The 27,972-nt window shown below is 37.2% G+C and overlaps 1 protein-coding gene across 37 annotated transcripts in view; it reads right to left on the reverse strand.

The window, feature by feature from the left end:
- Nucleotides 1–27,972, reverse strand: part of FAM13A (family with sequence similarity 13 member A) — a 447,586-nt gene that overhangs the window by 156,724 nt on the left and 262,890 nt on the right. For 18 of the 37 annotated variants that reach the window (XM_086406445.1, XM_086406444.1, XM_086406431.1 and 15 more), the window contains one exon: nucleotides 14,915–14,989. The exons of 5 other annotated variants lie outside the window; for them this stretch is intronic. In XM_086406445.1, the coding sequence (XP_086262571.1) occupies nucleotides 14,915–14,989 (75 nt within the window). Of the gene's footprint in view, nucleotides 1–2,442; nucleotides 2,635–14,914; nucleotides 14,990–27,972 lie in introns of all 37 variants that reach the window. 14 more of the 37 variants (XM_086406422.1, XM_086406415.1, XM_086406421.1 and 11 more) reach the window with 1 other exon arrangement.

Raw genomic sequence — 27,972 nt, forward strand, 5'->3', positions numbered from 1 at the left:
GATTGCAACTGAGAGCTAAATGGATAAGTACGTTGAAATGAAAGATACCAAAAGAGGAAATGTAAACAACAGTAAGCCCGTATACAGAAATATGGGCTTCCCAGGTGGCACTAATGGTAAAGAACCCGTCTGCCAATGCAGCAGACATAAGAGACACAAGTTTGATCCCTGGGTCAAGAAGATCCACTGGAGGAGGCCATGGAAATCCACTCCAGTATTCTTGCCTGAAGAATCCCATGGACAGAGGAACCTGTCAAGCTATGGTCCACACCATTGCAAACAGTCATACGTGACTGAAGCCACTTTGCATGCACAACAAGCGGAAATACATGGAATTTCATTAGCAATATATGAAGTAAGCAATTTAGAACAAAGTCTTAGTTTTAGTCCTTTTGGCTCATAGACAAAAATTAAGTCATAATACCTAATGCTGATGAGGATGTATGCAATTGGCACTCTCATATTTTCCAGTAGCTGTGTAAATTTTTATAACTCTTTAGTAAAAATTTAACTTAGCAATAGGTTTTAAGGGCCATAAAAATATTTTTATCTTTTGAACTGGTAAATCCACTTTTAGCAATCTATCCTGAAGACATAATTCTTGCTAAGAAATAAACTTTATGCTGGAAAGTGTTTAACTCACAGTATTTATAATCACCGAAAACCTGAAATAAAATAATGTGAGAATGATTATCACTGTTATTATGAAGTCTGTACTAACAAAGAAAAATGCTTATAAAATATATTAAGGGAAAATAGTAGAAAATAAAATTGCTTATATATTTTTCAAATCCATTCACATATATGTAGGAAAAGACGCAAAAATTATTTACTAAAATTCTAATAGTGATTATATTAATAGAAGTAGAAAGGGAGGAGCTAGATTTTTGCTATTTTCCTTTACTGTCTTTTTCAATGTAATTTTCCTTTTACGATGAAATTAACAAAAGAAATCTTCAGTGGCTCCCCACTATTGGCTTAATAAGGTTAAATTTATGAGTACCTTCTCCTATTCAGGGTCTTCAGTTCACCTCTACTTTCACTTGAATCTTACTCCCTAATTGCATCCCTCCCTGAACATGTTCCCTCCCAGTGAGTTCAATAGTGCTCATTTTAAGTTTACTTAGTTGAGTAGATTTTTTTTTTTTTTCTTTTTGAACACTTCCTGACACACTCTCTGTGGGATGGAGATATATTTAAGGTGACACAATGTGGAACTTTTAAGAAAAGTTCTATTCCCATAAAAAGATTGTTTATGAAACCAGTAACCTATTTAATTTGGAAACAGAAAGCTCTATACTAGTATCACTATCACTACACCAGTAATTTTTTTTATTTTGTGGGCAGAAGAGTAATTCATTTTATTGCCAATGTACCATATATATCAAAATAGGAAGTAAAGTTGCTTCAATTAATCAGTTTAAAGGAGTTGAGTTATATTCCACAGATAGAATTTTGTTCTCTTATTTAATATTCATTCCATTAAAATTTTAAGAGGCAAAGCAAACAAACATTCAATATTGATTTTTCAATATAATAAGTAGGTAAAGCTAATGACAGGATTATAAGAACTGAGGTAGTATCTAGTGATGGTTTTAAGAAACTTCTTTAGCATTTATAGTTATTCAATGCCTATAAATTCTGGGTATGAGAGGCCTTAACAAACAAGTACATTTTACAGCTACATCTGATAGTGTGCAACAATAAATAAATATTTATCACATTGAGGAAAAAGTCCAAACTTTGTGGCCTAATATGAAACTTACCCTGTAATTTTCCATAGCAATATCCACAGTACTGGTAAGGTTGTTGGATTCCTAGGATACCCCTCTAAAGCCTATCTTTACATTGAGAATTATCTTATTACATTGAGAGTTTGGTAGGACAGCCTGAGAAAGTCCTGTATGCTAAAAGTTTAGTTGACATATAGAGTGGTTTTCAGGATGGCTGATGAGAATATGAAGTCATGTGCAACAGGACACCTTTACACAGACATGTCCAATGTGGATAACTGAGAAGGGCTGTTGTCATCATGGAGAAAATAAAGTCACTACAAAACAGTTCAGAGCTTTTACACCTAAGAAGGACTCTAAGTTATGGTTAAATAAATTTTTTAAAAATGAAGAAAAAAGGCCCTGCACGCTCACTCCATGTCCTAGGCAGTACATCAATTACTTAGTGAACTTTAATTCTCACAACTTCTCTGCCATGGAGGCAGAATAATGCAATACACCATGTAGGACTACAGTAATGGGAGAGGCGCTATGAGGGTAAAGAGTTTGGTCTCTAGGTTCAAATATATCTGGCCCTTATTATCCATATAACCTTAGGAAAATTAACTAGCTTCTCTTAAGCTTCCATTTTCTCATGTATAAGGGAAGAAGAAAAATGAAGGTATTGGTAAGTACTATTAAACTAGCAGTAGAAGCGTTGGTCACTTACTCGTATCCAACTCTTTTCCATCCCACCAACTGCCCGCCAATCTCCTCTGTCCATGGGATTCTCCAGGCAAGAATACTGGAGTGGACTGCCATTTCCTTCTCCAGAAGTTTTTTCTGATCCAGGGACTGAACCCAGGTATCCTGCATTGCAGGCAGATTTTTTGGCTGTCTGAGCTATAGGGAAGTCCTTCATCTATAAAGAAAGAAGAAAAATGAAGATATTGGTAAGTACTGTTAAAGTTTCTTCCAAGCACATAATAGAGTTGTATTTCCTGTTTTCATTGTGGGTGGGTGATGCAATATGATTAGTTCCGGCTAAATGAGTTATGACCAGAAGTGAAGAAATTATTTTTGAGTCAAGGACAGAGGAGACTGGCAGGCTACAGTCCATGGGGTTGCAAAGAGTTGGACACAACTAAAGTGACTTAGCCTGCATGCATGCAAGGCATTTAACTGTCAATGCAAGATCCCACAGAACTCTTTTTCCTCTGGCAACACAATGGCCACATTTGAGATGGGTGGAGAAGGAAATGGCAACCTACTCCAGTATTCTTGCCTGGAAAATCCCATGGATGGAGGAGTCTGGTAGGCTACAGTCCATGGGGTCGCAAAGAGTTGGACATGACTGAGCGACTTCACTTCACTCTTAGAACTGGACATGGAACAACAGACTGGTTCCAAATTGGGAAAGGAGTATGTCAAGGCTGTATATTGTCACCCTGCTTATTTAACTTCTATGCAGAGTACATCATGAGAAACACTGGACTGGAAGAAGCACAAGCTGGAATCAAGATTGCCAGGAAAAATATCAATAACCTCAGATATGCAGATGATACCACCCTTATGGAAGAAAGTGAAGAGGAACTAAAAAGCCTCTTGATGAAAGTGAAAGAGGAGAGTGAAAAAGTTGGCTTAAAGCTCAACATTCAGAAAATGAAGATCATGGCATCTGGTCCCATCACTTCATGGCAGATAGATGGGGAAACAGTGGAAACAGTGTCAGACTTTATTTTTCGGGGCTCCAAAATCACTGCAGATGGTGACTGCAGCCATGAAATTAAAAGATGCTTACTCCTTGGAAAGAAAGTTATGATCAACCTAGATAGCACATTGAAAAGCAGAGACATTGCTTTGCCAACAAAAGTCCATCTAGTCAAGGCTATGGTTTTTCCAGTGGTCATGTATGGATGTGAGAGTTGGACTGTGAAGAAAACTGAGCACCGAAGAATTGATGCTTTTGAACTGTGGTGTTGGAGAAGACTCTTGAGAGTCCCTTGGACTGCAAGGAGATCCAACCAGTCCATTCTGAAGGAGATCAGCCCTGGGATTTCTTTGGAAGGACTGATGCTAAAGCTGAAACTCCAGTACTTTGGCCACCTCATGCGAAGAGTTGACTCATTGGAAAAGACTCTGATGCTGGGAGGGATTGGGGGCAGGAGGAGAAAGGTTCGACAGAGGATGAAATGGCTGGATGGCATCACCGACTCAATGGACATGAGTTTGAGTGAACTCTGGGAGTTGGTGATGGACAGGGAGGCCTGGCGTGCTGTGATTCATGGGGTCGCAAAGAGTAGGACAAGACTGAGTGACTGAACTGAACTGAACTCTTGTCAGAAAAGATCCTCAAGCAACCAGAATAAACAGAGCCCACTTGTCAATCTAAATTGGACAGGTGGCATGAGCAAGAAACAAATGTAGGTGTAAGCCACTAGGATTATGCGATTGCTTTATTACTGAAGTGTAACCTAGGCAATATAGATTGATAAAGGTAATTTCTATCTTATAGTGTCATGAAGGTTTAATAAAGTAGTATCAGAAGTATTTTTCATAGTGTCTAGCAAACAGTTCCCAGGTGGCTCTAGTGGTAAAGAATCTGCATGCCAATTCAGGAGAACTAAGAGACGCTGGTTCGATCCCTGGGTTGGGAAGACGCCCCAGAGGAGGAAATGGCAACCCACTCCAGTATTCTTGCCTGGAAAACACCATGGACAGAGAAGCTTGGCAGGCTACAGTCCATGGGGTCACAAGGAGTCGGACACTACTAAAGTGACTTAGCAACAGCAAACAGTAAAAACTCAAAAAGTGACATCTATAAGATGATTATTATACGTTATTATCTTTTATCAGTTAGGATACTGAGGTTGTAAAATCTTCTGTAATGTGCCTCAGGACACACTGCTGTTGAGTGACAGAGTTGCTTCTGTAACGTCCACAGCCAAAGATCTGTTTATTTTTAAAGTCATCTCACTCTCCTCTTGTCATCAAACATGGCTAAAACAAATACCCAACCCTCTAATAATTATTATCTTTTTGTTCATACATGTGCCTTTTTTGTTACCGTTCTAAAACCCTCTTTCTGTTACACAAAAATTTGACTTAACCTCTATTTCTTCCACAAAGTCAACTGGAATCAATTTAATTGCAGATAGTCCATGGTACTTATTTGAAACATAATTTCATGTGATTTTATAAGACAGCTGTGTATGGCATGGGGTGTAAAGAAAGGAAACTGCATTTCCCAGAATCCCTTGCCAGTAGGATTCTGGTTAATTTCTTCTAAGGAGGAATTCCAATGAGCTTTGAAGGCAGAGGAGAAAACAACATACTTTGAGGATTTTAACTGCCTCATGGAAATGACTGAAAGCAAACAGATTGGATGTTAATCATGTTTTTACATTTGGAAGGAGTTTACTATAAACCTTGCCTCACACCACCACAAAAGAATCAACAAACCACTACCATTACCACAAAACAATATCAGGCCAAACTAAAGAAGTCTTCGCTGTGCAAGACATAAAACAATTCCTGAGACACCAAACTTCCACGAACAGCAGGCAAGCTGTAGTTTAAGGAAGATATAATCACTGCACTCACTGACAAGGGAGTAATGCCAAGGAGGAAATTCTAAAAGGTGAAGGCAGCTTTCAGAGAGAAAAGGACATGCAATTCCTCACAGAAAGTGCCTCCATGACTTCTGTGCACGTGTATGTGTGTGTCCTGGAGTGAGAGTGGGACTGTTTAGTACAAAGAGTACTGTTTGTACATGGGATGGATGTGTGTGGAGGATGGACAATTTGTCTTTTAATTTCACAGAGTCTCAGAATAAGGAGAACCATGTCTAGACCTGATGGAGCATTGATGTGTCTCCTAGATATTTTGGAGATTGAGTTGGTTGTAATGACTGGCTGGTTCTTTGGGTTTTCATCCATACAGAAGGACTGAGTGTGTTTTCTGCAGGGTAAGAGAAATGGAAAAAAATGTATTTGGCAAACAGAAGGGCAGGCTGTAGCAAGAACAATGTTATGTACTCATCAATTCCTAGTTCATCTTCCTTTTCCTGGGCACACTGGAAAACTACATTGACAGACTCCCACAAATGTTACTGAATTCTGGAATGTGAGCAAAAGGGACAAGAGTAGCTTCTGTTGCTAAGGCAGTTAAGTATCTATGAACTCTGCACACACTTTTTTTTTCTTTTTCACTTCTGAGATTGCTGCTAAGTCGCTTCAGTCATGTCTGACTCTGTGCGACCCCAGAGATGACAGCCCACCAGGCTCCCCCATCCCTGGGATTCTCCAGGCAAGAACACTGGAGTGGGTTGCCATTTCCTTCTCCAATGCATGAAAATGAAAAGTGAAAGTGAAGTCACTCAGTCGTGTCCAACTCTTAGTGACCCCATGGACTGCAGCCTACCAGGCTCCTCTGTCCATGGGATTTTCCAGGCAAGAGTACTAGAGTGGGGTGCCATTGCCTTCTCCACTCCTGAGATTAGAAGTCACTTTTTAGATGACATAGTTGAAAGATGGAAGCAGCCTGAGACCTGAATCACTGTTTGGGCATTTTCTACCTATAAATCCTCCTCTGGCTGCATTGGACTGTGACAGGAGGGAGAAATAAACTTTATAAATGAAGTCATTAATATTATGGGGCTGTTACAAAAGTTGTCACTAATGATTGTGATCGGACTGGTCATACTTATTGAACAGGACAAACCAGGGGAAACTGGAACAAAAAGGTCAGTGAGATCTTTAGGGCTAATGAGCAATCATGGCAATCAGGTTACGATTTGGTTGTTTGCCAAATACAACAGTGAACTCAAATGTAGATCTGAGATCAGAAAATCAGTCCGGCATAGTGATGTCTTAATTTAGTTGCTAGTATATATGTCTGGGCTCCAGTTCCTTCAGGTAAGAAACAGAGTCTTTTCAACTTTGCATCCCAGGCACACAGTGCAGAAGAGATAAGATGAAATGTCCAAACTGAGCATGGGCTTCAGGCTGTTTCTCAAAGCAGAGCAGATATGCAAGAGGAGATCATTTTGGTTGTAGAAAGTTAGCGAGCAAGTATCTAGACCCAGACTTAGGAAGCTGGGTTCTCAGGACCAGTGAGACCAGGCCAGCTATGCTGTGCATGCCACAGCAGTGCTAGTCAAGAGACATTTCACAGAGGTCCCTCCATTCCTGGGCCTGGGGTCACAGCAGGTTATAGCATCTGGAAAGAGGCTAAGTATAGAGGTTACATTAGCCAAGTTATTAGATTAAGAGATTATGCAGGTACACGCAGATATACCATATTTATATTATCTTTTAAAATGACTATTTAACTCTGTATTATTTTTTACTTGATAACATGTATGCAACTTAGCATGTATGCATATATATGTTTAAAAATATCATAAAACATAGGAGAATATTATCTAAATAACTGAATCTATATGTCATTAATCATAAAGAGATTCCAGGAATTCTTCCAATAGATTAGTGGTGATTTATGAAACTAAATAAAGAATATGCTTGCAAAAAATAAAAGATTTAGTTGTAGATATAACTAGTAATAAATGAACAAAGGTATTCACTTTTCAAAATTTTACACTACTTAGCACTGAAGAGATAGGTTTGCAAAGTGATTTCCCGAGATAATGAAAGAAGCAAAGAGAATTTTATCATCCAGAACTTATATAGAGAAGATGGAAAAATATAGAACATTTTCTATCTGGTGAAATAAACATATATCTGTATGTACAAGCATATGGGGGCACACAAATCTCATGGGAAATTATAAGATGAAAAGCTCTAAAGGAACAAATCAGGAAAAGAAATAAAGCCCAGAATCTTAAATTCCAGAAATATTTGTGTTTAGTGGTTACTGAACTCTTTCCACAGGAAAATGTGCTAAATTTTACTAGATTTTTACAAGCACAAATTTTCTATAATCACACACACAAACGACACTGCTTTTATATGATATAAAATTTAAAAATTGATTGATTGATTTGTTCTTAATTATTTATTAAGGGTTCACTATGTCCTGGCATTGTGAAAGTATTACCAAAATAAAAGGAAGGGAGAAAATGACATGATTCCAAAAAAATTCTCTAATGTAATAAAGACACTCAACACATCAGAAGAGGCTGTTAATAAGTAAAGCAAATATATTTAAAAGAACTGGTCATTAAGCTTCAGTATCACATCACAGAAAACGTATTTAAAATATACGTCTGTGGAGGAAAAAGTGATAAACATTAAGAAAAAAGATTTACCTTAAGAATAATAGATATAGAGTAAATTATAACAGAGATTGATGAATCAGGGAAACAAATACAATAACTACAATAAAACAAAGACTACAATAAAGATTTTAAAAACAAGAGGAAAGATTAAAATTTGTATGCCAATTAATTAAAATAGACTATTTTCTAGAAAATATAACATCAAAAAACTAAAAATAGAACTACTATATGATCCAGCAATTCTACTTCTGGGTATATATCCTAAGAAAATAAAAACACTAATTTGAAAAGATACATGCACATTAATGTTCATAGCAGCATTATTCACAATAGCCAAGACATGGAAACAACCTAAGAGGGACAAACTACTACATATAAAATAAATATACTACAAGGACATATTCTTCAGCACAAGGAATATAGCCAACATTTTATAATAACTTTATGGATGGAATACAATCTATACAACTTTTGAATTACTATACTATATACCTGGAGTAATATATTATTAGAAATCAACTAATTTTAATAAAAAACTAATAATTAAGAATAAAAACATGAATAGGACTACAAGCCCAAAATAAATTGAATAAGCAGCTAAAAAACAACTTGCCAAACAAATTTAAAAAGCAAAACAAAATTAAAAACACATAAATCAGTAAACCTCACTAGACCCAGACACGTTTATAGATATTCTATCAAATAATGAAGGCACTGATAACCCTCATCTTAAATTGTTTCACAGAGTAGAAAAGATTCTCCTCAGTCCATTTTATTAGGCTAGCACAACCTTTATACCAAAAATTGATTAACAAAACATTTTATTAACTTAGATGCAAAAATACTAAGTAAAATATCAGTTATCCAAAACCTTCAAGGTATTTAAAAACATGTATCAAGGTAAGGTTCAGAATTGGTTTATTCCAGTGAGGCACTGTTGCTTTAAGATTAGAAAATCTATGAATATAACTCTCTACAATAAACGAATACGGGAGAAAAACCAGGCAATGATCATAACAGATGTGAAGGAACATTTGCTAAAATTTAACATTCATGATGCAGAGTACATCATGAGAAATGCTGGGCCGAAAGAAGCACAAGCTGGAATCAAGATTGCAGGGAGAAATATCAATAACCTCAGATGTGCAGATGACACCACCCTTATGGCAGAAAGTGAAGAGGAACTAAAAAGCCTCTTGATAAGAGTAAAAGAGGAGAGTGAAAAAGTTGGTTTAAAGCTCAACATTCAGAAAACGAAGATCATGGCATCTGGTCCCATCACTTCATGGCAGATAGATGGGGAAACAGTGGAAACAGTGTCAGACTTTATTTTTTTGGGCTCCAAAATCACTGCAGATGGTGACTGCAGCCATGAAATTAAAAGATGCTTACTCCTTGGAAGGAAAGTTATGACCAACCTAGATAGCATATTGAAAAGCAGAGACATTACTTTGTTAACAAAGGTCCGTCTAGTCAAGGCTATGGTTTTTTCATTGGTCATGTATGGATGTGAGAGTTGGACTGTGAAGAAAGCTGAGTGCCGAAGAATTGATGCTTTTGAACTATGGTGTTGGAGAAGACTCTTGAGAGTCCCTTGGACTGCAAGGAGATCCAACCAGTCCATCCTAAAGGAGATCAGCCCTGGGATTTTTTGGAAGGAATGATGCTAAAGCTGAAACTCCAGTACTTTGGCCACCTCAAGAGTTGACTCATTGGAGAAGACTCTGACGCTGTGAGGGACTGGGGGCAAGAGGAGAAGGGGACGACAGAGGATGAGATGGCTGGATGGCATCACGGACTCAATGGACGTGAGTTTGAGTGAACTTCGGGAGATGGTGATGGACAGGGAGGCCTGGCATGCTGCGATTCATGGGGTCTCAAAGAATCTGACATGCCTGAGCGACTGAACTGAACTAAAAAATGGAAACAGTCACACACAGCCACTGAACATGGAAACTGGCCCATTTTAAGAGTATTTGTAATACCTGGACAAAGATGTATGTACATATGATCCTATTTCTATAGGTGCAAAAGGTATCATGTTAAAATTACTCACTTAAAATGGATCTGTAATAACAAAATACTGAAAGTCATCTAAATATTGGAGATAAACTAAATAGAAAAATCTAGAACATCTAAGTAAACTGCATTATATATTCTTACTGAAAGTGAATATTGATAGGACACAGTTTATTGAACAGGAAAAAGAAAACTGCAGAAGGTGATAGACTGTACATTTTAATATACAATTATAAAACCTACAAAATTATGATATCTATTATACATACATACATACATATATATATATATATATATATACACACATACACATACAGGCATTCAGTTAATCTATAACAACATGTATTTAAATTGTAAACAATTTCAAAACAGGGCAGAGAGATGGTATGTTAGAGTATATTAATCATAAAACAATTTGTATCTTTTAATTTATTATACGTCATAAAACCTAAGAAAATAAAAGTGTTTAAAAATTACTCTTTGGTTAACACTTATCAAGTAAGGCTTTTTATATTAATGATAATTAGAAGCAGTTTCAAAATTTCAAAATAGCTGAATATGGTATGACAACATATGAAATGTTATGATCAGATAATATATATATATTAAGTATAGTGTCTGGCACTTGATCAGTATTAGCAATCATCACTATTACTGCTACTACTGCTATTACTTTTATTAGATAAGCACACAAGCTAAGCTGATACATGGAAACACAAACTGAAACAACGTTCAGTGGAAAAGCAGAATACTAATTAGAATGTTTTATAAATTAAAGCAACCACAAAATACATTCACATCCATTAACAATGACTTTAAAATAACTTTAATCTTGGTCAAATTAAATGTTTATTAAATGACTTAATTTGTAAATTTAATTATACTGTCACTAAAATTTCTCAAAATTCTACATTATTCTAAGTTTCTAGTTTACTTTGCTAATAGGCATAGGCATTTTAAAAATAATTTAAGAAACTACAAATGTGACAACTGGTTTCATTTTGAATAAAATCTCCTTCATAAATGATGCATAATCCCTGAAATCATTAACCTCTGAAAATAGAAATAATTTAACAGTTGCTTCTACTACATAACTTTATAATTGCACTATTTTTATCACACATTCTATAGTTAATATGACTTGGTTTACTAAAAGAAACATCTATAAAAGCACTAGGAGAATTTAGTGACTAAAACAATTATGTGCTTGTAATTTTAATTTTACCAACTGAGCTATCAGGGAATCAGAAAGGAAATAGATTATCTTGTATTTTATACCTTCACCCAGCACTGAATTAATTGGACAGTCCTTCTTATACAATGGCCTGAACTTTTTTTTAACCAAGGTCAACAAGAACATAGCAAGTTCAGTGGGAAGTCTAGGTCATACACCAAGGGGAGAGAGAAGAAAGAGAGTTTTTTTCCCCTCAATTCCTGGATCCTCTTCAGGGTTTATACTTGACCAATGAATATGAGCTATGAGGCTTATTTAGAGCCACTGGCATTTGTATTAGGCAGAAGAAGATTTTGTCTCTTCTCCTCAAATCATGATCATACTAGGTTACAAGAAGCTATGTCTATGTTTTACACCTCTTTAAAAATCTGTTTAATGCTCCCCTCTATATCATCTATACCAGTTACTTGTTTGCATATGCAGTCTATCCAGTATGGGGCATGAAATGGTTATATGAGCATGTCCTTGAACTAACAGGGCTGGTGATCATTGCTCATCCAGGAAGTATCACGGCACTCTGTAATGAAGGTATCATTTATTTTTTCCAGCAGAGTCAGGTCAGGAAGAGGTTTTCCTATGTAAGGGAGAGAAATACAATCCTCCCCATTGCCTAAGAGCAGAGACAACAGCTAGCAGAGGGAACACAGATGGGGACAGATGGCTTAGACTAAAGAGACATCTCCAGAGCCAATGGGACACATGCCATTTCTGGATTACCATTTTACATCTCTAGCCATATAGGGATCAGAAATATTTAGCTGTCCAAGGCACATACAGCTGTAACTAGAGATGTCTGAGAAAGACTGCTATGGAGGCCAAATGAAGTAACATTAGTACCAAGGACACACATCATTCTCACAGTTCCCTAAGTCATTCTAGAAAGGACACACCATCCACATTTTGTTTTTTATATCAACTATATTTTGAAGGTGTTTTCAGCTTCAGCTTTCAAAGATCAACTTCTGGAAAAAAGATCTTTAATACAATCTGGGTGAAGGAGTTAGTGCCTTATAATCTTGTGTAGCTCACATGCTCTGCCTCATTTCTGGGGATTTGAAACTACAAGGATTTTAATCACTTCTAAAGTAAGCAAAGCTAAGCAAAGATTAGCGTGCTCATGTAAATTTAAACTTGCTCATGTAAGACCACAAAAAAGCTAAAGTCACAAACTGCAGATTAAATAATGAAGCAATTTCTCTATTTAATTAGCTTGGTCAAAAACAATACACTGAGACTCACAGAGCGTAATCAATGCACATTAATTATTGATTCTCTATATGCCTGAAATATTCCAAATTGGATTAATTTCATAAGAATAAAAGTATCCCTTCAAACAATTTTTATGACAGGTTTCAAGATTATCTTATATTTAGAAAGTGATTCATCTAAGGTCTCTTCACCTAAAAGTAGGAATATCAATAAAAATGAAAATAAGGAGCAAATGTTACCTAAAAATGTTTCTCAAATCCTGTATTTTTCAATGCATTTGTTTTGGTGAGCATATTTTTGACACTGAATTTTTAACAGTAAACAAGATTTCTTCTAGAGAACTGAAGCTATGTAAATTTGTATAGAAAATACATGAAAAAGATTAAAAAAATAGTCTGATCTGGAAAGAAAAGCATAGTAGTTAAAACAATTTTCCAGAAAAAAAAGGTGGAAAAAGTTTCATAAAAAAGATTTTAAAAAAATTAAAAAAAAAATAACTGTAGCCTCTAACTGTAAGATACTAAGTAATGACTCACACTTAACTTGATTTGCCTTTAAAAATAAAGCCAAAATCATTTTTATAATAATGTGCAATTAAAACTAAAGACAAGAATCCTTTAAAATTTTGCCCACAATGTACTCAAGAAAATTTGGAGAAAATTTTGTCTTAGAATTGGAGAAAAACAAAAAGTATCTCTATAAATATCACAGGACTTCCTTGGTGGTTAAGAATTCTCCTGCCGATGCGGGGACACAGGTTTGATCCTTAGTCTGGGAAGATTCCATGTGCCTCAGGGTAACTAAGCCTGTGCACCACAGCTGCTGAACCTTGCACGACTACTGAGGCCCGTGTGCTCTAGAGCCGGGGCTCTGAAACAAGCCACTGCAGTGAGAAGCCCGTGGACCACAACCAGAGAGCAGACTCCGCTCACCACGACTAGAGAAAGCCTGTGTACGGCTAAGAAGATCCAAAATAGTCAAAAATAAATAAAATTTTAAATATACCGTGGCCAGTTAGGAATATCATATACACCTAGTATATAGGAGAGTGAGTGAGTGAAGTCGCTCAGTCGTGTCTGACTCTTTGTGAGCCCGTAGACTGTAGCCTACCAGGCTGCTCTGTCCATGGGATTCTCCAGGCAAGAATACTGGAGTGGGTTGCCATTTCCTTCTCCAGGGGATCTTCCCAACCCAGGGATCAAACCTGGGTCTGCCACATTGCAGGCAGATGCTTTACCCTCTGAGCCACCAGGGAAGCCCAGTGTATAGGAGAAGTTCTACTTAAAAGATTTAAGATTTGGAAAGGGGCTCTAAAGTTAATGCAATCACTCTTCTGGGTGTATCAAATAAATATTTTCAGTTAAATGAGTTTTTCTTCTCAGTAGCAATACAAATATGTGCATTTTGGAAATTGTCTTAATAAGGAAAACAAAATTTTACACATTATACCCTTTATTCAGTCATATGTATGATAGTTCATATCAAAAAGTCTTAAAACAATACATGCTGGAGAGGGTGTGGAGGAAAGGGAACCCTCCTACACTGTTGGTAGGAATGTAAACTGGTACAGACATTATAGAAATCAGTATGGAGGTTCCTCAAAAAAATAAAAATAGAGCTATTACATGATCAGCAATCCCATTCCTGGGCATATGTCTGGAGAAAATCATAATTCAAAAACATACATGCACCCCAATTTACAACAGCCAAGACACAGAAGCAGCCTAAATGTCCATTGACAGGGGAATGAATAAAGAAGATGTGGTGTGTATACGTATACACACACACACACAGCGGAATATTAGTCATAAAAAAGAATGAAATATTGCCATTTGCAGCACATGGGTGGATTTGGAGCTTATCATACTAAGTCAAGTAAGTCATATAAGAGAAAGGCAAATAATATATATCACTCATGTGTGGTATCTAAAAAATGACACAAATGAATTTATTTAAAAAACACAAACAGACTCACAGACTTAGAAAACAAATTATGGCTACCAAAGGGGAAAGGTAGGGGTGAGGATAAGGAGGCTGGGGTTAACATATACACTGTACTATATATACAATAGGTAATCAACAAGGACCTACTGTACAGCACAGGGAACTCTACTCAGTACTGTGTAATGATCTACATGGGAAAAGAATCTGAAAAGTAATAGATGTAAGTATAGGTACAACGGAATCACTCTGCTGCACATTTGAAACTAACACAACATTGTAAATCAACTATACATCAATGTAAAATACAAAAAAATAGTGGGCAATACAAAAATAAAAATATCACTGTTAAATAATAAGTGTGTTGAGCATTTTTGGATGACGATAATCCTGGATTACACAGTAAATATAACATATAAAGTATATGTTATATTTAAGACCACTAGGTCCAAAGAAGGTGGGGTGGTGGTGCTGAGGGAAATGCAAGGAACAGAACATGGGAACACAAGAAAAGAAAGAGTCTTCCTAAATGTTTCTGCCTAAAAAGCAGAGATAGCCTACCTTGGTTTTTGGAGATGGCTTTAGTGTGTCTCTTTCAAAATCTTTTGTTAGAAGGATGTTCTTACAATTGGCCTCCTATAAAAGAAGTATGAAAGAAACATTAGAGACTGAAGAATACTACCCTAAACAGAAATTACAATATAGTGAAAATCATTTCTGGATTGAGTTGTTCACACCAGAAGCTACTGAGATTGTAGTGAGAAGCCAAAACATTTCTTTTATTCATCACATACAACAGTGAAGTAACATAAGACAGTGACAGAATCAGTATGGCACCTACGCTGCTGCTGCTGCTGCTAAGTCGCTTCAGTCGTGTCCGACTCTGTGCGACCCCATAGACTGCAGCCCACCAGGCTCCCCGGTTCCTGGGATTCTCCAGGCAAGAACACTGGAGTGGGTTGCCATTTCCTTCTCCAATGCATGAAACTGAAAAGTGAAAGTGAAGTCACTCAGTCGTGTCCGACTCTTAGGGACCCCATGGACTGCAGCCCACCAGGTTCCTGTGTCCAAGGGATTTTCCAGGCAAGAGTACTGGAGTGGGGTGCCATTGCCTTCTCCGATGGCACCTATAGGACATACACATTCTAAGATGATATATCATGTCACTTACATATTCACAGACAGCTCACCTCTCCTTTGGAGAACGAAAGAGTAATTTTCCAAGACATCAACACCAAACTTTGAGTTTCCAACTTTCTCCAAGTATTTAACAAATGGGTTTTGAGTCTATAAATATTTTATCATAAAACAAATTCCTTCATATTGTTTAGCAAACTGCTACTGAATAGCGACAATATCAATATCCTGAGAAAAAATATCGGAGTATCTGTTTACAAAATAATTAAGCTTCTAAGTCCCTGGTTCACGTCAATATAGTACATGGAAAAATAAGAGCAGAGATTACGGGTGGCAGCTTACTTGGGGTTGGATAGATTTACTATTTATTTCTACATAATACCTGTATGCAGGTCAGGAAGCAACAGTTAGAACTGGACACAGAACAACAGACTGGTTCCAAATGGGAAAAGGAGTAAGTCAAAACTGTATATTGTCACCCTGCTTATTTAACTTGTACGCAGAGTACATCATGAGAAATAATGGGCTGGAGGAAGCACAAGCTGGAATCAAGATTGCCGGGAAAAATATCAATAATCTCAGATGTGCAGATGACACCACCCTTATGGCAGAAAGTGAAGAGGAACTAAAGAGCCTCTTGATGAAAAAGGAGAGTGAAAAAGTTGGCTTAAAGCTCAACATTCAGAAAATGAAGATCATGGCATCTGGTCACATCACTTCATGGCAGATAGATGGGGAAACAGTGGAAACAGTGTCAGACTTAATTTTTCTGGGCTCCAAAATCACTGCAGATGGTGACTGCAGCCATGAAATTAAAAGATGCTTACTCCTTGGAAGGAAAGTTATGACCAACCTAGACAGCATATTAAAAAGCAGAGACATTGCTTTGCCAACAAAGGTCCGTCTAGTCAAGGCTATGGTTTTTCCAGTGGTCGTGTATGGATGTGAGAGTTGGACTATCAAGAAAGCTGAGTGCCGAAGAATTGATGCTTTTGAACTATGGTGTTGGAGAAAACTCTTGAGAGTCCCTTGGACTGCAAGGAGATCCAACCAGTCCATCCTAAAGGAGATCAGTCCTGGGTGTTCATTGGAAGGACTGATGTTGAAGCTGAAACTCCAATACTTTGGCCACCTGATGCAAAGGGCTGACTCATTTTAAAAGACCCTGATGCTGGGAAAGATTGAGGGGAGGAAAAGAAGGGGACAATAGGATGAGATGGTTGGATGGCATCACCGACTTGATGGACATGGGTTTGGGTGGATTCAGGGAGTTGGTGATAGACAGGGAGGCCTGGTGTGCTGCAGTTCATGGGGTTGCAAAGAGTCGGACATGACTGAGCAACTGAACTGAACAGAATACATGAAAAGAATAATCTTGTTGTTTTAAAAAATAATACAGGAATTCACTTCTGAATAGCCATTAAGTTTAGTAAATTTTCCATTAGATGATTCTATCTCTAGATTAAGATAGAACAAAAATATGTAACAGGAAGATGATAGTTGACAATAATGCTAAGAATAAGTCAGATTTCTTTTACTTGCTCCATAACCTTTACCTCTGCATCTCATTTCTTTTCCCATCATGCCTACCATTCAATCACCTAAATAATGAGTTTTTTTCAGGTTCATCTCACAGTTAATTAATCATCATCCTTTTTTAAGATCATCATCTTTTAAACAAAACTACAGTCTACATACCTTGTAATGTTACTAAAATTTGCTGGGATTATTTTGTTTCTAAAGAAAACAGTATATTATTAGTATAAAACATCCCTAAAGGAAATAATAATACTACTCAGAAATAATAATACTACTCACTACTAATAAATAACTACTAAATTATAGGATATGTCAGGCATGGTGCTAAAGACTTTGCATTTATAATACCATTTCCACCTCAACAGTCTATGAGTTAAGTACTATAATTGTATTATCATTATTCCCCTTTGAACTATTAACATTACACAATAAAAGTGTACAGAAGTTAAGTAAATTGCCTAATGTCACACAGGATTCAAAGATGGTTTTGAATTACTTTAAAGCCTGAGCTCTTATGATCTATAGATACTACTTATCATCCAATATACTCAGCATCTTAAAAGAGTAGGTTGTAGAACTACAGCATTTTAAGCCAAGAGAATTTTTAAAGAAACAGTGTTCAGCTACCCTCCCCCGATTTTACAAGTGAGAGATGTGGATCCTGAGGCGATGTGACCAAAATCACACAGAGCATGGGGCCTGGGCCACAGGTCTGCACCTGGCACCTGTTCTCTGCTTTGTAGGGAGCAGTATCCCCAGACTCAGAGGAGATCAGAGCGTCTTGTGAGCTGGAGTGGGGGGTGTGGGGGGGTCACTGCAGTGCTGCCAACACACTCAGCTGCCTGTGGCCTCGCGCACAGCCCTATGTACGGATCAAGGGTACATTTCTGAGATGTCCAAGTAAGTGTGCCTTCCAGTCCCACCCATTCCCACCAGTCACAACACCTGCTGGTGGGAAGCTGTTTACTGGAAATAGTGAATGAACCCATTCCCGTTTCTGACTCACTGTGAGAGGAATAAACTGTAACCAGAATGACATTTAAAAGGCCCAAGTTATTAACTGCATAATCTGTTGTGTAATTTGGCTACACTTGGATAATATAATTAGGTATAATCCTTATACCTCTTTTTAAACTGCTAGTAAGTAAATGTTAGAAGGTGACGAGAAGAAAGAAGGCTGACTGGTAAGGGAAGTTAATAGGAACAACTGACCCTTGTTTATGTCTGTCTGGGTTTATAAATGCCTATAATTCTTTCTTCCTCCTGCATAAACTAGAAGTGATGGTATTCCCTTTAAAAGTGATGGTACCACCCTTATTTTGCCTCCCTGTCCCTGTGAATTAATAAATATAAAGCTGAGAGTCAGCTTTTCCCTAAAAGACTCTGCAAATGCTTTCTGTAAACTTTTAACTGAAAGTGCCACCTACGTAAATTCTTTTATTTTTTGTTTTATGACTTCAAATTCAGACAACAGAGTCATTGTGAAGTTTAGTAGTCACAGCACAAAATGCAGAGTCAAGAGATCTGCTTTCTCATCCTAGTTCTTGAACTAATCATCTCTAGGAAGCCAGGCAAGCATTTTAACCTCTTGGATCTCTCCCTCAGTCCAAAGATCTATAAAACAAAGGGATTGATTATATGCGCTCAAGAATCCTATCTAGTCTTAAATTTCAAGATTTCATGATTCTTCCAGGAAACAGTATTTATTGACTCAAAGGTAAGCCACGTCCTCTTCAGAGCTGCAGTCCCAGAGTGCCATCAGAATGCTGCAGAGGTGTGGGCACCCCCGCAGCGGCAGTGAGCTACAGAACACTGGCAACGTTCCCTGCAGGGTAGTGGTACTCAGATTTCTAGAGAAAAATTAAGTAATTCAACTAGTAGCTTAAATCAGTAACTGGTAATAACTGAATTTATTGTTTTAAAACAGATATAGTGTGGAAACTCAGTAATACATTATGAGAAACAGTTTAAAGATTAAGCCTTTTTAAAGTCGTGCTTTTCAAAAGCCACTTATACTTGTAGGCATATACCTGAGAATTAAAAACATATGTCCACACAAAACTTTTTACATGAGTGCTCACAGTGGCATTATTCATAATAGTCCACAAATGTAAATAACCCAAATGTCTATCAACTGATGATCAGATTTTAAAAAATGGTATATTCACACAATGGAATATTGTCCAGCTATAAAAAGGAATAAAGTACTAATATCTGCTAATAACATCATGAAAACAATATGCCAAGTGAAAGAAGCCAAACACAAAATGACAGACATATTGTGTGATTCCACATATATGAAATGTCCAGAACAGGCAAATAGCAGCAGGAAGGAGATTAGCAGCTGTCAGGGTCTTGGGCATGACAAAAATGTTCTGGAAGTAGATAATGGTAATGGTTGTACAACTTTGTAAACCTGCTGAAACTCAATAAACTGCATACTGTAAACAAGTGAACTGTATGGTACATAAACTGTATCTACATTTAAAAAGCAAGGCTTTTAAAGCTAATCCCCAGTTCTCAGGGCAAAGGCAAGGAACCTCAGGTTTGTGTTTAAACTCTCCCCTTAGAAGAACTTCTTGGCAAAGGTTTGAAGTGGGGATGTTTTTGTTTGTAGGTATTAAACTACATGTGTGCACGGAAATTCTCTCAAATATTAACTGAACCCCATTACATGTGGCAGTCCAATGCTGGTCACTGAAGGATGGAATGATAAATTAGACACGAATATATTACACAGGGTATATTTATATTTATTTTAAACATTTCAACTGCTTGAATGAGACTTCTGACTGAACTGACTGCCCATTCTAATGACTCTGAGCAACAATCAATTGTTTAAACCTGCCGTGTCACTTTGGTATCATGAAAACACCACTTTAAAACACAATAGGGAAAGAAAAAAATACCTTGTTTATCACAGCTTTGTTGGCCTTGCCATTCACCCACTAATGACATTAAACAATATAAACACAGTTGCTGCTCCCTCAGCCGAGCCCACTGATCCCAGATATTCACAGAGTGTGCCTGCACTTCATCCAGGTCTCTGTTCAGTTTTTACCAGAGAGGACGCCCTCCCTGAACACCTCATCCGTGTCACTGCTGCTCTCCCCACCTGCGGATGCTCTCTATTTCTTCACTGCGCTCAGCAATATATGACTTTAACACTGAGTGGTTTCAATTCTTCACTATCCATCTCACACTACTCCATGAGAAGACCTATATCACTCACAACGTGAGAAGACCTATATCCTATCACTTGTGAATATATTCACAGGACCCAGTACAGTTTGGCACATAGCAGAACCTCAATTGTAGTGAATGAGTAAACCAAATCAATGAACAATATCCCTTTCTAATTTTTTGCAATCCTTTATGCATTCCTCTTGTTTTTAATTCCCTTCTTAATCAGCTTACACTTCAGGACCTTTCATTCCTTTTCTAATGCCCTTCATTTCCTTCCTCTGGTCTTTAATCACTGCATTTATCTCATAAAAGGAAGAATCCAGTGATATGCCTTCTCTGTGTTGAGAATGGAGCAACTGAAAGTGGCTGGGAAAAAATTATAGAAGTGGTTGACTGCCAATGTTAAATGTATTAACATAAATCTTCACAACAATCCTGCTATATTTCTTTAGTAAGGTTTCTATTCTCCAAGATGCTATTTCATGTCTCCTCTTTTCTCAAAACCCTTTCCTTCCATTTTTGCCTCACTGGAAAAAGAGACACATCAGAGAAAGTTCTCATCACCCTTCCTCCATATCCCCCCATCAAATTTACAAGCCACTCTCCATTCCTCCAGTTACAATAGAAGATTCTGGTCCTAATCAACCATTCCTTTAATGCCACCCTCAATCCTGTCTCCTTTCATCTTCTCAAGGACATCACTCTTCCAATTCTACCCTCCCACTCCCTCTCTATTAGACAATTCCCATAATCACAGGCAGGTTCTGTAATGATCCTAAATAACCAAACAAAACTCACTTCCTTAATCTTACTTCTTCTATTAGTGGTGGTCCCAAGTTTTTTTCTTTCCTTTATAATCCATTCCTCCAAAATAGCTGTTTTCATGATCTCTACTTCTTTAGCTTTCATGCCCCCAAATCTGTTTTGTTGTTGTTCTAGTGTTTATTTTTTAAGTGGTCACTACGCCACAGGAAGTACTGAAAACACTCAGAGCTTGGTCTCCATCTTACTCAGGTTCTTAGCCACATGTGACCCGGGTGCCTACTTCTAGTAGCTGCCAAATCATCACTGGGAGGGAAAAAAGTTGCCTAACTCACTGACTAACTTCACGTGATCTCTTTGGATTCTGCTTCTCCTCTATACAATAAAGTTACATATCTACTAGTTATTGGTTTGTTTTCTGTGTGTGTATTAGTCAGTCAGTTGTGTCCGACTCTTTGCGACCCATGGACTACAGACTGCCAGGCTCCCCTGTCCGTGGAATTCTCCAGGCAAGAATACTGGAGTGGGTTGTCATTCCTTTCTTCAGGAGATCTTCCCGATCCAGGGATCGAACCCAGATCAAACCCAGGTCTCCCGCACTCTAGGCAGATTCTTTACCATCTGAGCCATTCCTCTACTAAATAGAAGTTCTATGAAAGCAATAACTTGTCTTTCTCATGTGTGTGTTTCAGTCGCTCAGTCATGTCTGACTCTTTGTGACCCCATGGACTGTAGCCTGCCAAGCTCCTCTGTCCATGGAATCTCCAGACAAGAATACTGGAGTGGGTTGCCATTCCCTTCTCCAGGGGATCTACCCCACCCAAGGATCAAACCTGGGTCTCCCATATTGCAGGCACATTCTTTACTGTCTGAGCCACCTATTAGGGTCTTTCTTACTTATTACTAAAACTACATGCCACTGAAAGTGCCTCATATAGCAGGAGCTCAATAAATATGTGTTGAATGAAATTGGGAGTGACTCAAGGGTTGATGCAGAGAAGTCTTTTCCCAAATGATACAATGATCTCAGAGCATTTTAACTGCTTTTAAATACAAACAATATCTAGTGACTCCTAAATTTGTATCACTATCTTTGACATTTCTACTAAGCTACTTATTTCTGTCTACTTGGCAACTCCACCTTGCCGTCTAATAAGCACCTAAATTTAGTATGCCCAAACCTGAGCTTTTGATTTATCAGCAAAAACATATTATGTCAGTCCTGAGTGTCTTTGCCAGATTATCAAATGGTACCCTGTGACTTAAGCCAAGGTCTTAGGTATTGACCTTGATGCCCACCATCAACCCTACCATCAAGTCTAGTCAGCACTCTCCAAAGTAAACTGGGATTAATTCACTTCTATGTACATGGCCAGCTCAGTCACAGCCATCATTGTTCACCTAAATTACTTCAATCGTCCTGCCTTCTACAAACTTTACATACATAAATCAAATGAGGTCACTCCACAAGCAATGTCTTATTACTCCTGGAATAAAATCTAAACTTTTTATCATTATCTACATAGCCCTGCAAGTTCTAGCCCATCCATACTTCTCTAACCTCACTTACACCACTTGCCCCTTCCTTACTATGACTCAGCCATAGTGGCCTTCTTTTTCAACCTTCAAATACTCCAAGACCCTTCATGCCTTCAAGCATTTGCCCCTCATGTTCCCTCTCCCTGGAATGCCTCTCCACCATTTATTTAGCATGGCTGGTGTATTCTCATTCTTCAGCTCCTATGTCATCCCCTCAGAGATGCCTGCTTTAACAACCTCATTTAAAGTGGCTTCCCTGGTTACACTCTTACTGAAAGTGAAAGTTGCCCAGCCATGTCTGACTCTTTGCAACCCCATGGACTATACAGTCCATGAAACTCTCCAGGCCAGAATACTGGAGTGGGTAGCCTTTCCCTTCTTCAGGGGATCTTCCCAACCCAGAGATTGAACCCAGATCTCCCTCACTGCAGGCAGATTCTTTACCAGCTGAGCCACAAGGGAAGCCCAAGAATATTGGAGTGGGTAGCCTATGCCTTCTCCAGTGGATCTTCCCAACCCAGGAATCAAACTGGGGTCTCCTGCAATATAGGTGGGTGGATTCTTTTACCAACTGAAATATGAGGGAAGCCCCAACACTCTTATTAATCTGCTTTAATTCAATCACGGTGCTTATTCTAATTTGTAATTCACAATTTTATTTTACATTTGATTTATTTATCATACATTAATTTCTTGCATGCTAAGTCACTTCAGTTGTGTCCGACTCTTTGCGACCCCATGGACTATAGCCGGCCAGGGTTCTCTGTCCACGAGATTTTTCAGGCAAGAATACTAAAGTGGGTTGCCATGTCCTTCTCCAGGGGATTTTCCTGACCCAGGGATTGAACCCGTGTCTCTTATGTCTCCTGCATTGGTAGGTGGGTTCTTTACCACCAACGCCCCTAGGGAAGTCATGTTAATATTAACTTCAGTAGACTTTAAAGTTTCATGTGGATAGAGATTTGTTTAGTGTATCCCCAGTATTCAGTAGAGCTTCCCTGGTGGCTCATAAAGAATCTGCCTGCAATGCGGGAGACCTGGGTTCGATCCCTGGGTTGGAAGATCCCCTAGAGAAGGGCATGGGGTCTTGAGTATTCATTAGTATTTTATAAATTTTTTTTGAATGAATAAAGAGAACAATGCCGACTCCTACATTTCCCTTCCTTTTAGTATTAATTTCCAACCACTAAAGAAATGTGATGAATCTCCTTGATATTGAGAATCAGATAATAATACATTTTTTTATTACTTGGATAATATGATGATGAGTGAGGGCAGGTGGCAAATAAGTTACTATTATAACAGGCAGTTGTCAGAGAGCTGCAGATGGTAGGCTGGGGTCAAACCACAACAAGTGATTTGGTTGAACTTAGTGACTTGGAGATCAGAGGACAGACAGCAATGCTGATATGATTACAAGTGAGTGTAATAGCCAAAGCCTAAGGCCTCCTACAGGAAAGAGATACAAAGAACACTGCTACTTTGCACACAACCAGAATACAATAAATGTCACTGGCAGATTGCAGACCATTTCTTACAATACCATAAATGTCTCCTCTTTAATTCATCTGTATCTGCAAAATGAATGTTAATTTGACTGACTATAATAAATGAACAAGATGTTTTATTAAAACTTAAAAGCACTATGATGTTATCTTTACATAAATAAATGGAACAAATTGAATTAAACTAGCATTTAACAGATTTTCATTATATAAATGTTTGGGAAGAAATCTGTAGTTCTTGGGCTTGGACCAGGGAAATATAAATGGAGGAGATGAGAAGTAATAAAGTGTCAGAAATACTTTGAACTCATTACTTTATAAACTGCAACTATAATATGCACAGGTACAACCTTAACTGTCTTTTAAGTCTCTTGAAAATTGCTTTACAGAGAATGGCAGCCAGTCATTTCTAATTAAAGAAAAAGGAATGAGAATGAATATAGCAAGGGATGGTGAAATTAAAGATCGAAACATCACTAAACATTAGAATTTGGACTTCACTGGTGGCTCACACAGTAAAGAATCTGGCTGCAATGCAGGAGACCCGAGTTCAATCCCTGGATGGGGATGATCCCCTGGAGAATGAAATGGCAACCAACTCCAGTATTCTTGCCTGGAAAAATCTCATGGACAGAGGAGCCTGGCGGGATACAGTCCATGGGTTCACAAAGAATCAGACACTACTGAGTGACTAATGCTTTCTTTCTTCTAAACATTAGAATCTAGACTTGTGATTGTATAATTACAATCCATTATAGTTTTCTCTTCCTTTCGCTCTGTCACCTCTTATAGAGAAGCTTTTTGTAATAATCTCATCAAAAACAGCTCTCCCCAGTTACTCACAACTTGCTTTATTTCTGTCACGGTGCCTTATGGTTTAAGATTGGTTTGTGTGTCCATATATCGTGCTGGAGATTTCAGATCTATTCTCAATATCTGTGCATTTCTTTGTTAAGTTAGTCCACCACGTTTTCTTGTTTCACAGTCTTGACTTGAAGAAGCTCTAACTTTTTTACTGATTTGCACAGGGGTTTGAATCTGTTGTCGTAAGTGACCAAGCAAAGGCCAGACTCAAGCCTTTTTTATTTGCTGGTCTCTCTGCCTGGGATGCTCTTCTTCCTCATATCTATATACATGACTTACTCCACCAAATCACTGTGATCTCCACTCACCTCAGAGAGGTCTCCCTCAATTCTCTATAGAAAATAGTGACTTCACTTTCCTTTTCTCCTCTCACACACCATTAATCTCAAGTCCTTATCATGGTTTAATTTTCTTCACAGACTATATCATTAAATATCATGTTAATTTCCTTAATTGTTTACTGTTTGTGTCCCCTTACTAAAGAGGCAAACTCTATGAGGGCAGAGTTTTGTTTTTTTTTTTTTAATTAAACCTACAGCTCTAGTTCACAGAATACTGCCTGTAACATAGAAGGTGTTTAATAAATGGTAGTTCAAATTAGACTTAATTGATATTTTCAGGACATTACACTAAAAAAAAAGCAGAGGACAGACTTTTTTTCAAGTGCACATGGTATATTATCTAGGATTGATCACATATTAGGGCACAAAACAAGTCTTAACAAATTTAAGAGTACAGAAATTATTTCAAGCACCTTTTCTGATCACAATGGCATAAAACTAGAAATTAACCACAGAAAAAGAAATGAGGAAAAATGATTACATAGACACTAAACAGCAAACTACAAAAAAAAAAAAAAAAGAAAATACCCAATGGATCAATGATGACATGAAAGAAGAAATTTAAAAATATCTTGAAGCAAATGACAATGAAAACATAGCCATAAAAAAATCTATGGGATGCAGCAAAAGAAGTTCTTAGAGGAAGTTCATAGAAATACAGGCCTTCAAGAAACAAGAAAAATCTCAAATAAACAACTAATCCAATATAATCCACCACCTAAAACAGTTAGAAAAAGAAAAACAAAGAAATCTTAAAGCCAGCAGAAGGAAGGAAATGTTAATAGAATAGAGATTAAAAAAACAGAAATATAAAAAATCAACAAAATCAAGAGTTGGTTCCTTGAAACAGCAAACAAAATTGACAAACCTCTGGCCAGGCTCACCAAGAAGAAAAGAGCAAAGACCCAAATGAATAAAATGAGAAATGAAAAGAGGAGAAATCACAACTGCTACCGTAGAAATACAACCAACCAACCAATCCCCACCCAAACATAACAGATACTATCAACAATTACATGCCAAAAAATTACATAACCTAGAAAAAATGGACAAGTTTCTAGAAATAAATCAAAACTGAATCAAGAAGAAATAGATAACCTGAACAGAACAATCACTGGTAGTGAAATAGAATCTGTAACTTAAAAACTCCTTACAAAAAAAAGTCCAGGATCACATAGCTTTGCAGGCAAATTTGACCAAACATACAAAGAAAAACCTGATCCTTCTCAAACTCTTCCAAAATATTTAAGGGGAAGGAACACTCCCACAGATATTCTATGAAGACATCATCACCCTGATGCCAAAACCAGACAAAGATACTACCAAAAAAGACAATTAAAGGCCAATTTCTTTGATGAATATATAAGCAAAAATTCTCAAAAAAATTAGCAAATGGAATCTAACAACACACAAAAAGATCATATACAGCACTCTTAATTGGATTCATCCCAGAGTCACAAGGATCATTCAACATACACAAATCCATCAGTGTGATACACTCCATCAATAACAACAAAAAAACAAAAACCATATGATCATCTCAATAGATGCAGAAAGAATATTTGATAAAATTTAATATTCATTCATGATAAAAACCCTTAGGAAAGTTGGTATAGAGGGAATATACCTCAACAAAATAAAAGCTATTTATGAAAAATTCATGGTCAGTATAAAACTCAATGGTGAAAAGCTGAAAGCCTTCCCACTAAAATTTGGAACAAGACAAGGATGCTCACTCTCTTAAGTTCTATTCAACATAGTACTGGAAGTCCTAGCCACAGCAATCAAACAAGAAGAAATAAAAGGTATTCAAATTGGTAAGGAAGAGATAAAATTGTCATGGTATGCAGATGATACAATACTACATATATATAACATAAAGACTCCATACAAAACCAACTAGAACTGATAAAGAATTCAGCAAGGTAGCAGGTACAAGGTTAACAAAGAAATTTGCTGCATTTCTTTACACTAACAATGAAATATCAGAAAAGGAATATAAATAAACATCAATTTTAATTTCATCAAAATTCTTTTAATTTTGTATCAAAATTCTTTTGAATATTGCATGAAAAATTCTTAGGAATAAATCTCATCAAAAAGGTAAAAGACTTATATGCTGAGAACTACAAAACAGCCATAAAGGAAATTGAAGATAATTTAAACAAATGGAAAGATGTCCCATGGTCTTGAACTGAAAGAATTAATACTGTTTAAATGGCCATGCTACCCAAAGCAATCTACAGATTTAATGTGATCCCTATTAAACTACCCATGATATTTTTCACAGAACTAGAACAAATAATCTTAAAATTTATATGGCACCATGAAAGACTCAGAATTGCCAAAGCAATCCTGAGGAAAAATGACAAAGTAAGAGGCATAATGCTCCCAGACTTCAGATAATATTATAAAACTACAGTAATCAAAACAGCATGGTATTGGCAAAAATATAGACAATGGATCAATAGAACAGAACAGAGAGCCCAGAAGTAAACCCACACATCTATGGTCAACTGAAGTTTGACAAAGGAGACAATAATATACAATGGGAAAAAACAGTCTCTTCAACAAGTAGTATTGGGAAAGTTAGTCACATGAAAATTAATGAAGTTAGAACACATCCTTACAGAATACATAAGAATCAATTCAAAATGGCTTAAAGACTTAAATATAAGGCAAGACACCATAAAGCTCCCAAAAGAGAACACAGGCAAAACATTATTGGACATAAACTGCATCAGTA

This window comes from Bos grunniens, chromosome 6 (genome assembly GCF_055505025.1).
Source record: "Bos grunniens cultivar Pamir isolate PY7600 chromosome 6, Bosgru_T2T1.0, whole genome shotgun sequence".
NCBI classification, from domain to species: Eukaryota; Metazoa; Chordata; class Mammalia; order Artiodactyla; family Bovidae; genus Bos; species Bos grunniens.